The sequence below is a fragment of the Osmerus eperlanus genome, chromosome 17, assembly GCF_963692335.1.
Source record: "Osmerus eperlanus chromosome 17, fOsmEpe2.1, whole genome shotgun sequence".
NCBI classification, from domain to species: Eukaryota; Metazoa; Chordata; class Actinopteri; order Osmeriformes; family Osmeridae; genus Osmerus; species Osmerus eperlanus.
The window spans coordinates 3,247,230-3,265,735 of NC_085034.1; the positions used below are offsets into that span (position 1 = coordinate 3,247,230).

General features: G+C 46.5%; 1 protein-coding gene across 1 annotated transcript in view; it reads right to left on the reverse strand.

The window, feature by feature from the left end:
- The window catches only part of LOC134037366 (proton myo-inositol cotransporter-like), a 28,325-nt gene extending 10,041 nt beyond the window's left edge, over positions 1–18,284 (reverse strand). Inside the window, exons 1-4 of the mRNA XM_062482588.1 lie at positions 17,502–18,284; positions 14,182–14,341; positions 12,976–13,184; positions 1,965–2,073 (exon numbers count right to left, since the gene is read on the reverse strand). Of these exons, the coding sequence (XP_062338572.1) occupies positions 1,965–2,073; positions 12,976–13,184; positions 14,182–14,341; positions 17,502–18,054 (1,031 nt within the window). The 5' untranslated portion in view covers positions 18,055–18,284. The remainder of the gene's footprint in view (positions 1–1,964; positions 2,074–12,975; positions 13,185–14,181; positions 14,342–17,501) is intronic.
- Between the last annotated feature and the right edge of the window lie 222 nt (positions 18,285–18,506).

Here is an 18,506-nt window from a genome sequence, read left to right on the forward strand (position 1 = left end):
GTCATCATGTAACTGGCATTTAGTGACATTTTAGACATGACATTTCTACATCTGCCCATGTGCTTACTGCCAACTGGCCAACATAAACAAACACACAGATGTCGTACAACACAACATCTAATCTGAACAAGGTACGGGGTCCACTTCAGTTATGATCATCTTGTCTGTTCTTCTCACCCCCCTTCTCTCTTTCCTCTCCCTCCACTTGTTTCTATCCATTTTGACATCCCTCGCTTCATTCAGCTTCGGTACTATTTTCTCCCTCCCTTCACCCTTCATCCCCTTCATCCTGCATCTATTGCCCTCCTTCCCTCCCTCCTTCCCTCCCTCCCGTTCCATGTCAGTATCCAGTCCCCACCTGCCTCCGTGACCTTTGCCAGCTGGATAGTGTGGATAATCGAATCATTATGAGTCCTCATCTAATGGCAAGTTCTGACATCTCTGGAGACTGGCCAGCTCGGTCCGCCCATTGTGGCTTCACATTGTTCCACACTCAGGAGACTGACAGGCCCAGATGGAGAGGGGGATGAAGAGAGAGAGAAGGGGAACAGAGAAAGGGGGTAAGTGAGAGAGCGAAAGAGAGAGACAATGAACAACAGATACTATCTGGTTTCATTCAGCTCAGACACAATGAAAATGAAGTGAGACAGGGGGGGAGGGAGAGATTGAGAGCCATAAAAATATACAGAGGGAAAGACAGGGAGAGATCCAATCAGAATGAGAGGGGGAGTTTGAAAGGAAGAGAGGGAACTGGAACGACAAAGACGAAAGAGCAGCTGTCTGACATTCACAACAAGCACAAGCACGGAAGTCGTCTGATTGGTCAGTCGTCATGTCCAGCAGACAGGGAGCGAAGAAGATTTTTTTCGGTGAACTCATCATGGTCAGACTAATCAATAGCTTCAGCTGACAGCCAATCGGCTGACGGACCAGGCAGACCTTTAGTCAATGAGAGGTATTGATGATAACATCCATCCGAACAACGTCTCCGACAGGAACAACAGCTGTCTGACCGAACTGATATTCACAACACGCACAAAACACACACACAACACACCAACAACACATACACATTTAAGTTCACCTCTCTCATAGGACTGTAGGTGTCAACTAAGCAGACAAGTATCAGATGTAGGATAACTGACAGAACTTTAGAGTTTCACTCTTTTTTCTCTCTCTCTCTCCTTCTATCTCACCCTCTCAGTGAAGAGGGAGAGATTGAGCCGAGGCAGAAGGGAAGTTCTGAGAAGTCTGTCAGCAGGAGAAAGACAGGCAGATAGGAACACAAACAGATAAACAGACAACCTTCTGGAAAGACAGGCTGACAAACATAGATAGACAGACAGACATACATGCAGTATCGCAACAACATACAGTATATACAGGCAGCAAAGCCCAAACACACATACTACACACACACACACACACTTTCCCATTACGCTCACCTCTGATGGTTGCTAAGCAACAGCACACATCCCAAGATTGTTTACAGTGGGCAGAACACAGTTCACCTCGGCAGACAGACACACACAAGGCTCTCCAGACCACGTAACCCACGGTTCAGATCGTCACAAAGGGCTGTGCCACTCAGCACAGTGGGAGAAAGATCTAACCCTGAGGTATCACAGCATCAGGCCTCCACTGAGGTCTTTCATGCCATCGTCTCCTGGACATCAAAGCATCTCTTCATGCTTGGCTGAGGGATCTCGTGGATGAGGATATTTTCTCAAACAATAACAGTCCTCCAGTCCTCAACTGACGTGTGGCTGAGTGGGTAAAGTCATCAAACCAATGTCATCCAGACTGTATTAACGCCTTGACCCGAAACCAAAGCATGCTTAACCTTTGCAGTGTGGTGCTCAGTGTTGATCCCACAGATCTGTCACGTAAGCGAGCAGGTATTGAACCCGGGTGTGGCAGACTGTGTGAGTGCGCTGAGGTAAAGCCCTGGGTTGTTTACTCACATGACCGTGTTGATCCCAGACAGCTGCTGAAACATCTGCAGTCCACAACCCACCAGGAGAGCTCTCCGTGCAGGAGGGTAGGTCAGCATCCGCCAGATCACTGGGCCATCTGGACACACACACACAGCGAGAATTAGATTACTGTATTGAGAGATTTTCTTGTCAATAGGGAGATGGTGGCTGAGCGGTTAGGGAAGCGGGCTAGTAATCAGAAGGTTGCCAGTTCGATTCCCGGCCGTGCAAATGACGTTGTGTCCTTGGGCAAGGCACTTCACCCTACTTGCCTCGGGGGAATGTCCCTGTACTTACTGTAAGTCGCTCTGGATAAGAGCGTCTGCTAAATGACTAAATGTAATGTAAATGTAACTGTTGCTTTCCATTAGTGTTGCTATAGCGGTCGTAGCTGCATGTGTAGCGAGGTCTACAGGCTCAGTACACCCTAACACTCAAAGAATAACACCAATAGCTAATGTAGTTGCTATTTATCTCAAAGTTTGTGCCGAGAAACTTCTGAGCCGGTCTTCAGACAGGACACTCCAGGGAACAGCAGCATCCATAATAGGATGAGAGCGTCTGGACAGGCATGCAGCTTTCTGATAAAGAGGGAATAACACGCAAACACTCAGCCAACAGTGATATCACACACACACACACAGAGAGGACTGGCTAGTTGGTGGGGAGCAGCTGTGAGTGGGAAGATGCTGGCTGGGCTGGAGAACGTCTCCTTTAGCTCCCAGACAGACTGAACACACTCGCTAAGGAGCACCCTGCTGACACACACACACAAAAACACATGCAAATACACACACAAAGACATGCACAGGCAATATCCCACTGTCACACACACACAAACACACAAACACATGCACAGGATACTTCCCACCAACATACACTCACAAACACACACACAAAAATCACAGATGCACGCATCCCACTGGCACAGAGTACTTTTCTATCACTTCCCTCTTCAGGACCAATCAGCATTCAGCAGCGCTCCCCAGCACAGGGCCCTTTCAATCACACTGTCTCCACAGCCAATCACACCATGATGTCAATCAGGACACCAGCCAATCACATCAGTCACAAGTCTTTTCACCAGCACAGCTCAGCCTCAGCCACCGTTACATTTCCAGAGGAAGTGATGTCGTAGCTGTTGGAAGAGCTCAGTGTGTGGACATGACAGGCCGGTGTTTTCCTCATTAGTGCTGGTCACAGCACCGGATGCACAGCGAGGGCTGGAGTGTTGACATGAGAGAGGGAGTTCTAGCCCTGCGCTGGCGAAAGGAAGTGATGCATTTATGGGGTTGAACCTATTTAAAGCACGCTAACATGGTAGAGTATGATTGGTTGGCCCCTGGGGGCAGTGCCAGAGAGCTGCGATCTGATTAGCAAAAACACAAATCCAGATTCATGGACCAACCTGAGAACTGGCCTGAGAGGTAATGACTCTTTTAATGAAGCGCTAACTTCACTGGCTGGGACAAACACACACACACAGATGCATCTACTGTGTATATATGTACATATTGATGAGAGAAAGAGAGAGAGAGAGAGAGAGAGAGAGAGAGAGAGAGAGAGAGAGAGAGAGAGAGAGAGAGAGAGAGAGAGAGAGAGAGAGAGAGAGAGAGAGAGAGAGAGAGAGAGAGAGAGAGAGAGAGAGAGAGAGAGAGAGAGATAATACCATGCACACCAGAGATATCTTCATTTCCTCACAGGCAGATGAGCTAGGACACAGCTTCCCTCTAACCTAATCAGGGTACGACTGAGAAGCTGGGAGGCAGCAAGAAAAAAAGAGAGAGAGGGAGAGAGAGAGAGAGAGTGAGAGAGAGAGAGATAAAGGAAGGAAGAAAGAAAGACAAATGGAAATGAGACAGTTGGGTCAGAAAACAATACATTGTATTCGCATTAGGACTGTAGTGGTTGTGGGTATGGGTGTATATGAATCCCACTTTGGAAGACATGAGCTACAGTAATAGATTCTGCTGGCTCTGGGGCCTATCGCCATTTGTGCATTTGAAGAGGACCTCAAAGACAAGGCAGTGTTATATTCTGTGGCTGCAGCTACCATCCAGTAGAACCCTTTTTGAATGTTTCCCTCGCACTGCTGATAGCCTGACTCTACTGTGAAACAGTGGCAGAACACTGCTGAAATCCCTACTACACCTTCTAATTTGGCCATGCAGCCATGGAAAGCTGCAGTAGTGGAAGGTGTTTTAATGAGAGCAGGCAAACCAGGAAGAATTCCCCCCCCACACCCCCCGTTTTTGATATCCAGCAATGGAATCCCCCAATTATCTCACATCTTGGCAACCCTTGCCTGGGAAACACCCAAACCTCTCCCTAATAACCGCTTGTCCAATTAGGTGGAGTGTTTTGTGAAGTTGGCAGGAGCCTCGTTAGGGGTGTTTTATTCCACACTTCAAACACTGCCGACTTTACACGCCAACGTGTGTGTGTGGGTATGTGTGTATGTCTGTTACTACTGCAAAAACACAAATCATATTTCCATGCTTACACACAGAAGTAAAATCAAACACAGTCACAAGATAGAGAACAGACAGAAAATCGACTGAGTAGAGAAGAGAGACATAGAGATGAGATGAAAAGAGAGACATAAGATGAAAGAGAAGGAGGTTTGGAAGGATTTTGCTTTCCAATAACTGCTAATATTCTCCATCCGAATGAACCCCCCTGTTTCTCCATTGATCAGAGAAGCATTTGTGCAGCTGTGCAATGCTTTAAACTGAGTCAATAGATGGTCCGATTGCATTGAGAACACATGCTGCTTCGGACAAACCCCAATCAAGTCAACAATAGAGTGTGATGAGGTCATCAATGAGTCCAGCTAATGGGTTATTGGACTACTCCGGAATGTTATGAACATCTATGCATCTAACTATTAGAGACGTTTTTAAGACTCAATATTATTGAACATGAGTTACTATACTGAAACAATTAAACTCAATGAAAAGACAGAGATATTTATATCTTCTCTCCTCTCTTCTCTAAAGACCAGCTGTGTGTTTAGTCGAGGGCACTGAGGGCCTTTGGTTGCTAGGTGCTGCTCCTAAGGTCCACACACACAAACACACACACACACACACACACTCACACACTCAGAAACCCTACAATCCTCCTTTTCCTCTGTTAGGTGAGGTCCAGGTAAATAAAGAACCAAATACAAAACTATACAACAAGAGAGGTAAAAACTGTAGCACTAACCATTTTTTCCAACAGTATAAAAATGTTGCTCTACAATTTGTGACGGATGAATGAGCAAGAGGGTCAAAAGATGAAGGCACAATGCTATGACGAAGTAGTACGTCTCAATTAAATGGGGAGTCAGGTGGCTGAGCGGTTAGGGAATTGGGCTAGTAATCCGAAGGTTGCTGGTTCGATTCCCGGCTGTACAAATGACGTTGTGTCCTTGGGCAAGGCACTTCACCCTACTTGCCTCGGGGAGAATGTCCCTGTACCTACTGTAAGTCGCTCTGGATAAGAGTGTCTGCTAAATGACTAAATGTAAATGTACATGCATACTGCATGCGACAGTGCGCACTTTGTAAGGGCGGCTGCAATATGTAACAAAAAGTATGCTGTTTGGGATGAAGGGAGTGAAGAACATATCCTAGAGAGGTGAGTGGGAAGCCACACAGGAAGGAAGCTGAACTTAAGTAACTCATATGTCAAGGAATCCAACCCATATCTGTGAGGAACTGAAGCTGTTAGTGCCTCGCTCAACCAAACCAGACAACCCAGATCTGTTCCTGTCATGCCAACTGGTTGGCGACAGGAATCTTCCTCATCCTTCCAGCACTTATTTTTTATCTCGGCTGAAACACCCTGGCACTGTGTACTGATTGAGGGAGCTATTGTGTTGCTCACTGCTCCCTGTGGACTCCCGAATGCCGTAGAATCTCTTCCTGGTTATGTAAGAGCGCGTTTGCGGGGAACTGAGAGGAGGATCATGTCTGGAGCGGGGTGGAGACAGAGGAGCTGCACATGTATTTTTAAACCTCTCCATTGTCAAGTCGGATTGAGCGCTTGTATGATTGACAGACTGTTCACACTTTCCAGTAAGATATGTTGAGGGAACAACAGCTTTTGTTTACAAATGTAAACCTTCATTTAGCTTTGCCTGAAATACATCCAGGCTTTATAGAGTATATATATAATCTAACCTACTACATCATCCCTGTTGCAGAGATAGCTGAACCACTGTATGAAGCCTAACACTATGTTTACAGATATCATTAACAGCAGGTTCTAGATATGCAGTTTATGGCATGCATACATCTTCTGGTGGATGCAATGTGGTGTGTTCTAGCACTGAAGGGAGTCTTTGAACTGTGCTTGAACTGAAGAAGGAGGAGAGAAAGAGAGAGAAATATGAAGTATGAAGTATAGTGTAGCAACTGATAGATCTCATGTAAACACCTTGAGGGCAAAACACAGAGACGAGAGGATGAAGGAGCACACACACACACACAGAGATAATGATATTGAACTCATAGAGAATACGTGACTAATCACGCACACACACACACACACACACACCACGGCTTTCAAAACAAACAGTGGATGTGAGGCACAAAAAAAAAGTTGTCTTTCTACCTGTTACATTTATAACCAGTGAAGATGTTAATGATCACATCCTGTGAAGTGATAGGATGATGGAAGGTGTTGAGCTGTGTGATCGAGAGCGCTTCTCTTGGCGGATCTCTGACAGACACGGGAGAGACATCCCCAGCATAGAACAGCCTTGGCTCAGCTCTCTCTCCTCCTCCTTCAATAATTAATATGCAGAGAAACCCTACAGGGAGACAGAAGTGTTGAAGAACTATCTTTCTCTAAGTCTCCAAATCTATCTCTCACTACAGTATGTCTCAAATTCCCACTTCTCTCTGTCTCTCTCTCTCTGTATCTTTGTATCTATTCAGTTCTAACTCTGCACTGTTTTAAATAGTCATACACTTCCTATGTGTAGTATGCATCTGTCTTTCACTCTCTTGTTCAGCTTTCAGAAGCTTGGGGCAAGCTAAACGATCTTCTGTACCAAAACCGCAAGATCAAGATCAACATCTGAGCGTAACCTTGCCACCAGGAGCCTGTGAGTCACTACATGCTGCTTCAGGCTCTGGTGTTCAAACAGGAGCACTTTGACTGAAACAAAAAAGGGGGGAGGAATCAATGTTCAAATTGATTCGTTCGCTTGAAGTGTGTGTTTGTGTGTTTATTTGTGTGTGCGTGTAGGTGTGACTGTGTGTGTGTTAGCGGAGGGGGAGGGCCAGTACAACTGTCTCATATGGTACTACAACTGACAGCAGACTTCAGGGGTGTGGAGAGTGGAGGGGGGAGGGAGAGAACCAAGCAGAGGAAGGAGAGAAGGCTGTGAGAGAAGGAAGGTGAACCAGATAACGCTGTTTTACACTCACTTTACCATCATCTGCTGAGACTTGGGAGGTATACAAAACTATCTCTCTCTATGTATGAGTGTATGTGAGCGGGTGTGTGTTTGAATGTATGTGTGTTTGCATTTGTGTGTATTTGTGAGTGTGTATGTGTGTGTGTGTCTCTCTCGCTCTCTAACACACATACAGATTTATTTTTTAATCCTCCAACAGGAAGCAATGAGTAATGGACACCCACCCTTCAAATTCTACACACCACCACCTCTACACCACCTATATCCATCATGCCATACCTAAGAGACAAAACAAATATGTACAAACACGTATAAACACCATCTGGGTCCTATTTATATCAAAGCTGGCACCATTCTTCTCATGTCTGAAAACCAATCAAACGCCCAATGCTCCCTAAGTCTCAACCAATCAGATATCTCCGATGCTAAACAGTTCTTCCTGTCATGGAGGAGGTCTCGGGGAGGGAACTCTCTGTTGCTCTGAGCATCGCCTGGTAATACTGCTAATAAATCACACAAACTCCAATCTTCCCTAACCCACACCTGCCCCATGCTAATGGAGAAGACAGACTCCCTGGGGGGCTGTGGTGCCTGGAGCTCTCCTCGACATCCACAGGCAGGCAGGCAAGCAGGCAGAGAGGGCCAAGAGGATGGAGACCAATGAGAGATAGAGAGAGATTATTGGGCAGTCAAAACTGCTAGTTTGCCAACAGTTACACTGGACATTAGGAATTTACCTAATCACATTGATGTAGAATATCAGACCCAAGTAAACACGTGAGAGAGAGAGACAGAGAGAGAGAGAGAGAGAGAGAGAGAGAGAGAGAGAGAGAGAGAGAGAGAGAGAGAGAGAGAGAGAGAGAGAGAGCGAGAGAGAGAGAGAGAGAGAGAGAGAGAGAGAGAGAGAGAGAGAGAGAAAGAGAGAGAGAGAGAGAAAGAGAGACAGAGAGACAGAGAGACAGAGAGACAGAGCAAGAAAGTGAGACAGGGAGAGAGAGAGAGAGAGAGAGAGAGAGAGAGAGAGAGAGAGAGAGAGAGAGAGAGAGAGAGAGAGAAAGAGAGACAGAGAGACAGAGAGACAGAGAGAGAGAGAGAGAGAGAGAGAGAGAGAGAGAGAGAGAGAGAGAGCGAGAGAGAGAGAGAGAGAGAGAGAGAGAGAGAGAGAGAGAGAGAGAGAGAGAGAGAGAGAGAGAGAAAGAGAGAGAGAGAGAGAAAGAGAGACAGAGAGACAGAGAGACAGAGAGACAGAGCAAGAAAGTGAGACAGGGAGAGAGAGAGAGAGAGAGAGAGAGAGAGAGAGAGAGGAGAGAGAGAGAGAGAGAGAGAGAGAGAGAGAGAGAGAGAGAGAGAGAGAGAGAGAGAGAGAGAGAGAGAGAGAGAGAGAGAGAGCATGAACAGAAATTGCTTCATTTCCATAACACCTGAGGATGGTTCCCTGAGTGTCCTACCTAAATCTAACAAGATAACACAGGTAATCAGGCTGCATCAGGGATCACAGAGATCATTTCAGCAGCTAATAGAGTGTCTCGCAGCTATTGAATGTTGTTTGTTTGCTCATTCATCTGCTGTGTAGGTCTCTGGGTATTTTCCAAACTGATTTTGTAATTAGACAAGTGGGTGAATCGCTGGAACATCATTCACATTCCACCTGGAGGGCTGAGCTGGGGAACAGAATGTTATCAGCAACCTTGCTTCCACAGCTACAAAGGTTCTTTCTTCAGACTGGCCTTCAGCCAAACTAGCCCAGGCCTGGTTGCTATGACATACATGGTCCAATACAGACCACACAGACACTGAAATCACCTCACAAACCTTAACCTGATTGAGTTGGCTTTGTGTACGGAACCATGGAATCGTTTTGGCAACCTCAACAACATCACCCTAAGAAGACCTGGAAAGGAACACAGGATGAAAAGAAAGAGGGGAAAGACAGAGTGAAAGAGACAGAGAGAAAATAGAAGACACAGTGAAAACAGCAAGAGAGTATTGTGCTACCTTATTATATCTGCCATCCACACCTTACACAAGAGTCCCATTCTTTCATCACACTTCATATTTAATGTCCTTTCTCCTCTGCAGCCATGATAACTTGACCTGAGACTTGGCAAATGTCATGTGCTCTGTGGCAGAGAACAGTAGGGTGGAATGGAGGTAGAGAAGAGAAGAGTAGAGTAGAGTAGAGTAAGGTAGAATAAAGTAGAGCAGCCATGCCCAACCTTTGGCCCACTTGCATAGCTCCAATATTTTTGCGGCCGACCCAACACATCTGTTCACTTAATTTGCGCTCATCACACGTTTAACAACACCACGGGAGCCAAACAATTCGCTTTCATGACAGAATGTATTTGATCTTTGTGGGAAACTACAGTAGAGGTAACAGTATGACGACAACAGTTAAGAACACTGTTGTCTCATGTCTTTCTGTGGGAATCAAACATTTTGGAGGTTTTTTGATGGGTGCAACCACTGTCAGAGTAAGAAACCACACAGTAAGAAGGCATCGGGCCGTATTGTTATGTCCCTTGTGGAGGTGCAGGGAATCTTTCCCCCATCTGTGTTTTTCACACCGTTTTTCTTGTTATTCTGTGTTGTTTGCCTTTCTCCTAGTCAGATCCCATCGAGTGAGGGCAGACTGAAAACTAGATTGTCTGAACTGAATCCGAAAACAAAACCTCCGGCGTCTTAATATTCAATTAGCCCCTAATTCAAATGAGATGCGTACACTCCTGCCTCTGAAGTTAAGAGGGAATCAGCTGATTCTTACACAAGCCTCCAACAATCAAAATAGACAGACGCATTCACAACTCAATACGGCTGGCAAATACTGTTACTCTTTCAGCAGAATTTGTGGCCTACATCTCTCGGGTACTCACTTTAAACTTATTATGCAAATATAAATATATTCATTCCCCTCACTTTCCCACCAATGAGACTCCGTGAATTGATGATTTGGAGAATGGCTTAGTCAGTGGAAAGGCAGCACCAGAGTTTCATCACATCATTTGCCCATTGTGAATATTTCATAAAGGAGAGAGCCAGCAGAATCTGGACTCTCTCTTGTTCTTGTAAGAACGGTTCTCACCGGAATATCTCATGCTGCCTGTGCCAGGCTGTTTATATAACACCTGGGTTTGTGAAGAATGGCATCGTGCATCATTATATTACCTGGGAGCAGTCCATTGATTTAAGAGCGAGAGGGGACATGACTTTGGACATGACTCTACCACAGATACACTGTAACAACTATGAAACCACTCTTACATCAGTCCATCTCTCTTCTTCTCTGCGGTCTATCCATCTCTAATTGACTCTCTCTCCCCTCCCCCCCCTCTCTCTCTCCCCAGCTTGTTGTCTCTTGCTGAGTTCTGTCCTCTTCAAGAAGCAATAAGAGCTCATAAACTTTGTTTGCAATCACCCTCAACACCAGCATCATCATCATCATCATCACTGTGTTCATCATCAGACCAAGCTAACCTCTAATCTTCTCCAGCTCTCTTCTTCATTACAACATGGGTCTACAGCCAGTAGAAGCGGAGCATGCAAAGTACCAGTGGAGTCATGGCGATGATGCTTCCATGGACACATCCAGCACAGCAGGGAGACAGATCCAGCCCATAATGCTACAGATTGGTCATGGCAGAACACCGATGAAGAGATATTACTGTTGTGTGTTACCACGGCGAGTCTCCGTGATTACTGGCCTCGTCTAATGAAGGAGGCGGTGAGACGCCAGGGTGAGGCGCACGGTGTCATCGTCACATCTCACAGGTGATGGAGAGAAGTGAGAGAAGTGCCGTTACCGTGGCAACTGGAATGTCAGCGGAAGGGGCAACACAAGCCTTTGTTTTCACAGGTGTGGCCCCTACTCACACAGGCGCCACACACACACACACACACACACACACATGCAGTGGGCTCGCCACATCACTCACACATTTCAGAAGCTAACATCTATCAAACACCATACCAAAACTATGAGTTATAGGTGAACATGTCAACACAGCTCACTGACACAAAGATTAAAAACACTGAAGCTGAACACCAGCTAACACGGATAGGCCAAGCCCCCTCCAGAAGTGGGCGAATCACAGTGAGCGGTATTCCATAGCCGGAAGGAATATTTAAAGGAAAGGTTAATTACAGGTTTGAGGAGTGACACCTCATCTCAGCAGTGGCTGAGTCCAGGTTGAACAATAGACATAACAACCCTGCTCAAGAAGATAATGACACACTCTACACACAACAGCATCCCAGACTCCTGCCCCTGTGAGGGTCCACTCATTTTTAAACGATTCACGATACTGGAGATATCAATTCTAGTATACGCATATCAGCACACTAGAAGGGTGAGCAGTAATCGTTTGATGGAATGCACTTGCCAACTTTTGTCATTAATTGCATGCAGCAGTAACCTTTACCCATACAAGCACAATATGTAAACATATATATACTACTACACAGTCATACACTACAGCTTTGACCTTCTCTGCAGAAAGATACCACCATTTGTCACATACACTTATTATCCCACACATTTTATACTATCTTTACTTTGAGTCACATTGAGATCGGGTCTATTTTGCCAGGAATCCCTATGTACTGTTTAGTGACATTCAAACATTGAAATGAATACTGTCTGCAAGTATAAAGTAAGTCTCTCTGTCTCTATAACTTCCTGTCTCTTTGTCTGTCTCTCTGTTTGTCTCATTACCTCTCTGTCTCTATAACTTCCTCTTTCTCTGTCTGTCTCTCTGTCTCTATAACTTCCTGTTTCTTTGTCTGTCTCTCTGTCTGTCTCATTACCTCTCTGTCTCTATAACTTCCTGTTTCTCTGTCTGTCTCTCTGTATGTCTCATTACCTCTCTGCCTCTATAACTCCCTGTATCTCTGTATGTCTCTGCCTCCCTTTCTCTGTACCTGAGTGAGGAACAAGATTTATTGACGCACAAACAGATTAAATGGATACGTTGGATGGAGACCAAGTACCTCGGGGCGTGTCCGCCCTCAGTGTGTGTGTCTGTGTGTGTGCGAGAGAGAGAGATGGAGAGAAGACACCAGAGTTTGTGTGTGTGTGTGTGTGTGTGTGTGTGTGTGTGTGTGTGTGTGTGTGTGTGTAAGCATGCACGTGTGTATATTCCAGCGTTGGCGTTTCTGAAGGACCACTTCACTCCCAGCCAGTAGGAACGAGGGAATGTGAAAGGCACTCCAACTCAGGGCTTCTGTGCTCCCAGTCTGTCAAGGTTGATTAGTGTCGGACTAGATCCAATTTGACCAGCTCCTCTCCCTTCTTATCTGACATTGGCATTGCTCTGCCACTCTCCCCCACCTACCCACAGCACACCCCCTTCCACTCAGCTGGTGTATGTGAAGAGCCCCTGTGCATGTCCCCCTTTCACTGGGTGACATAGGAGGGTAGGATGAGGACGAGATAGAGATGACAGAGTGAGAGTATGCGTGTTGTTTGTGTCTGGCTGCTAGACAAAAACGAGGGCGATAGATAACAGACACTCCTCCCTTATCCCTCCCCTCCTCCACTATCTCACCCCTCCCCCTCTACCCTCACTGTCCTCCTTCTCCTCCTCTCACCTCCTCCACAGTCCTTCTCCTCCTCCTCAATGCTGTTCTTGATGGTGTCGTACTCCTCGTCTATGTTCTGGTTCCCTCTGATCTGGCTGAGCACCCGGCGGGCCTTCTGCGTCAGGCCCCGCTGGATGAGCCAGCGAGGGCTCTCAGGGAGGAACAGGAAACCCATGAACTGGAGCACCGCTGGGACCACAGACAGGCCCAACATGCACCTGGGGGGAGGGCAGGGGGAGGAGGAGGGAGGGGTGGTTAATGAGGAAAGAGAAAGCGAGACTGGGAAGGAGAGAAACACACACTGACAGAAAAAGTGAGAACACTTACACTTGTGTACTTAAAAAAAAACTCTCCATTTAAAATATATTTCCTTAGTTGTAATTCAATGCTGAATTTTCTTCCATTCACCACTATTGTCATGACATGAGGACCAAACACTACTCATTTGCATTGTGAAATGTCACAAAGCTGAAAATTTGTCATTTTATGTTTAAAAAAAAAATGGGTTTGCAAGTTACTGTAAAAGTTCAACTGTACCTTTTCTCATTCTTTAAGTTTCAGAGAAACTTTTCTGGTAAAATTATTCTTACAGTAAGTTGACTGACTAATATCTGCAATTTCCATCTAAATCGAAATGCCTGTTAGCACAAAGACTCACAAAGACTGCTATCTAACGAATATCTCTGAGCATTCAACATGTAGAAGAGCTGTAAGCCTGGGCTACAATGAACATGAAAAAGAATTATAGGCCTTGTATTTTTTATAAGAACCTGAGACGGATGTTATCTCCAGCCTATCCCTGTTCTCAGCTAATGTTAGCTATGTTGCAACCCACATGCATGGCTCTATTGACATTTGTCCCAGCTAGACCATTGTACATGACAGGAATCCACAAATATCAGCCGCTATCTGCTCAGGCAGACAGACAGCATGGATTGTGTGTGCTTTAGGTTTGCATGTGTGTGTCTGCTGGTGTGTGTGTGTGTTTGGTTTGCATGTGCATGTCTTCTGGTGTGTGTGTAAGTGTGTGTGTGTGTGTAAGTGTGTGTGTGTATTTGGTTTGCATGTACGTGCCTGCTGGTGTGTGTGTGTGTTTGGTTTGCATGTGCATGTCTTCTGGTGTGTGTGTAAGTGTGTGTGTGTGTGTGTGTGTGTAAGTGTGTGTGTGTATTTGGTTTGCATGTACGTGCCTGCTGGTGTGTGTGTGTGTGCTACCTCCAGCCGTCGTGGTGCAGGTAGCTGAAGGCCCCATCCACCATGCTGGCAGTGAACTGGCCCCCCGTGATGAAGAGAGTGTTGACGGTCACCAGCTGGCCTCTCAGGTGAGGGGGGGACGCCTCAGCTATGTACACCGGCACTGTCATGGAGGCTATGCCTGCAGGGGGAGGGAGAAACAGACCCAAAAGTATTGGTACTTTAAAGACACTGGCGGACCGAGAGAGAGAGGGAGACAGAGAGAGACAGAGACAGAGAGAGGGAGAGACAGAGAGAAAGAGAGAGAGACCAAAAACCACATGCATCTTGTTTGATTACAATAGTCAAACAAAGTGTCTCAAGTCAGCTTTCTCAGTGCCTGACCAATCACAAGCACCTATTTAAGAAGCTAGACCAATCGCACACCAGCGTTTGCTGTTTGAAGTGTGGCCTCACCAGTCCAGACCAGTCTAGCGCAACTGCTGAGCAAAACAGAGCAGAGCAAAGCAGAGCAGCGCTAAACAGCGACACAAATTTACACCACAGAACAAACAGCAGGGTGTGTTTGCCCCAATTCATTTGACAAGGCCGTGACTTCACTGCCTGCCGTACGCACTATAAATAGAGTACCCCTTCCCCCTCCTTTCCGCCACCCTTCCGCTTTCTGCCCCCCCCCTCCCCGTTGCCCAGCAGACAACGCAGCTACATGTTGCTATGGGAACGACTCTCTGCTTGCTCGCCCGCCAGCTATACGGGCGGGAGTGAGGTTAATCAATATCTGAGATGGACCTGAGAATTTATTGGCTATTGTATTTAGAATCTCAGATAGGTAGCAGGGGGATAGATGCGGAGGGAGGGGGGGTTGTCTTTATGTAGGTAAAGGTGAGGGGGTGTGGCTCTTCAACATGTGCTAATATGTATGTAGTGGTCAGTGGTCCATGTGTCTAACACTGTGACTCAGCTAAAGCACTTGGAGTTGACCCAAACCACAGTACTGCTGCTGGCATTATCACGTGTCCCACTACATCAACATTTAAAGATTCATAATATTGTTCCACATGGCGCCTTGTGTTCCTCCACATCTCAAAAAGCGAAACACCTACCCCCTTGTGTCTGAGTGCAGAGAATGACAGATGGCAACATGCTTCAGTTTCACGACAGTGTCTGTCACTCTGTCACTCTCTGTCACTCTCTGTCACTCTCTCTCTGTGTCTTCCCTTCTGTTCATGGCAGAACACTATTGAAACGTTTAGCTATTCTGTTTTCTCTATCTCTCTCTCACACACACACTATCTTTCTGTCACACACACATAAAATTTCAAGGTCTAAAATTACTTTGATTTCTCTGAATGATGTACAACATTCCTTTGTCACAAATTGTTTCTCTTTTTCTTTGGGTGATTCATTGTCATTCTGTCAGCTTTGGTCCCAGCCCCAGCCCCAGCCCCAGTTTCAGCTTCATCCCCAGCCTCAGCGCCATCCCCAGCCACAGCCCCAGCCCCAGCCCCAGCCCCTGAATCAGACCCTCTAGTTGCCGGTCCTTTCAGCACCTTGGACAGCAGCCCTCCACACACTATAGACACACACAAACAGGCCAATTGAGCGCCTGTTCTGGCTGTACTGCCTTGCACTGTCTGCCTGCTGTCAGCACTCTAGGCAAGAGCATTCAATCATCCTTTGAAAAGGCTCATCACTTAATTTGTTTATGTGCTTTTCTCTTTGAGAAAAATCTGTGACTGGGGCCTTGTTAACCTGGCCTACACGAGGCAATCTCATGATGAAGATGATTGAACGAGGACGAGAAAATGTATTTCAGGCAGTGAATACCTGTCAATAAGCCCTCTGACTGATTCATACACTAACAGCCTTCCAATCCTTCCTGGTCCCCACCCCCCTGACAAGCCCCTCCCACCCCCAGCTGTAATTGGAGGGGTGTGGACCAAACCAGAGGCTCACAGGGAAAAGATCAGACGTAAAAGGTACAGAATCTTCTCCTCTTCTGACAAACAGCTGTGATGACCTTTACCATTGCCAGAAATGCTAAGCAACTCGGTTATGAGGTCCAGCCATCACGTTGATGGGACTGGATGTGCGGTGTGTCAGGCTAGAGCTGTCCACACTCTGAAGATACAGCTCTGCTCATTAGCGCTTCTGTTGACTAATTGGGATGGGAGAGGGGTTTAATTATGACAGCAGTGGTCCATGTCATGTACTGAAGGTCACACGGAAAGGAGAAAGTTAAAGGGTTTGAAATTATATCACCGTTACAGTCATCACCCACAGCCAAAGCCATTAGTTACCTGCTGTGGCTGCCACAGCTCAAAGTAACGGTGACTCAACAAAGTTCATTTGTATGTCTATGGGTTACCCCCGACTGAAGAACAGGTGTGAGACGAAATACAAACTGTATGAGGCTAACATTCCTGCTGACTTTCATTTAATATTCAGCACATTATGCCATTGGCTGAGCCTGCTTAGGGGCTACCCTGTCATATCTGAAAGCCTTCTGCTCACCCACTGAATACATTCTTCATGTGTTACAGTCTAAGCATATGTTACAGGTGCTGAGGAGGGAATCAAACCACAAACCATCTGCATTAAACAACAAAGACCAACCACTAAACCAAAGAAGGCACACAAGCGCTGTTCCGCACAAACTTTACCACACATGCAGTAGCTCTGTAAGTTATGCGTTATGTGGTGCATTGTCCTTACACTGTAGTTATGTGTTATCACTTCTCCGTTTGAGTAGCGCAGTAAACGCTGCCATTCTAAAAAGCCACCTGCCGCTCTGTCGCTAACTCGAGGCTTTACACAGTAAACTGCAGGGTAGAAGCTGTCAATAGCCTGCCTGCCCGCCAGTTTGTATTCCTCCGCAAGCTGTTGCTCTCAGGCACAAGGCCTAATCCATGACTACGTACCGTAGAACACCAATCTTCATTGCCAATCAAAGACAGCGACAAGGGTGTGAGTCATGCCTAAGTGTAGCGACTATAAATACAATTCGTACACTGAATTCAGATTGAATGCTTAACAGCGTGAAACCTTACGGAGGTCTGAGATGGAAGCAGCAGGGGAGGAGAGGGTGAGATAGAGTGAAAGGAGCGAAGAGACGGGGAGAGGAGGAGAAAGGATGAGATGGGATGAAAGGAAATGAGAGGGGACGGGAGGAAAGGAGAAAGTGGGTTGGGTAAAAAGTGAGTTTGGCTTTTTTAAATTTTGTAAAACTTTGTAAATGTTTGTTTTGTTATTGTTGTCGGAGCTTGAACAAGAGTAACGACGAATAGACAACCTGTCACACAACCATGTTAAGATATCAGCTATAAACTCGAAAACCTTACCAAGTCCGACTCCGACAATCAGACGGCCGACAAGGAGTACTTCTCTGTTGGGAGCCGCACTGAGCACTATCCCTCCCGTAGTGAAAACGAAGCTTGCCAACAGAATGCAGACCCTGCGCCCGAAAACTCCGTTCAAGAAGCCGCCTGCTAGTGCTGAGAGCGCGGCCGCTGCCACAGTACTGGAGATGAGCACCTCTTGCCAAAGAGCGCTGAGATTCATCTCTCTCTTCAGCAAGAGCATTGCACCCGAGATCACCCCGGTGTCATAGCCGAACAGAAAGCCCCCAAGTGCAGAGAACACTGCCAGAACGTAAACAAACGCAGGTGTAACATCTTGCTGGAACTGTTTACGGGCGGCTCTCTCCAAGTCTCCGGTAGAAGCGGCGGCGGAAGCTGTGTTAACTGCAGAGGCAGCTTGGCTGTTGATGCTCGCGTTCGATGGAGCCTTGATGAGGCTCCGCTCCCCTCCATCGTTCGGTTTCTTCCTCTTCTCACCCATAAGATTGCTCATACTACGAAGATTATAGTCATTATCGCTCGATTTTCGGGACATAGGGGAAAGTCGGGAAAATGTTCACTGAACTGCAGTTGGTTGGCTTGTTGAATAAGAATCTTGCTGGGTCTCTCTCCTCACTCAAGTTAAGCACCCAAGAGCGCGTGCTACGTATACAATTCAAAACAAGTTCTCCGTTTGATTCAAAGAAAGATGGGTAGCCTAATCGAGTTGACAGAAGTTGTTGTTCTATCAGTCTTTGTTACATGGGTGTCATCCCAGTGGTCCTGATGGGGGCGGCTCTGTTTTATGATGGAAAAAAATATTGAGGAGTCGAAGGTGAGGCGAGGAGGAGCCTGCGGAGAGTTCGTCACTGACCGCGTCGATGTGACGTGAAGTATCTTACTCTGTCCCGCTTTTGAAGGCTGCACGGTGAGCATCTTTGCAAGTCCGTAGGCAACACATACAAATAGGCCTAATTTTTAATTGCAACATTATCAGCAGTGTCTCGT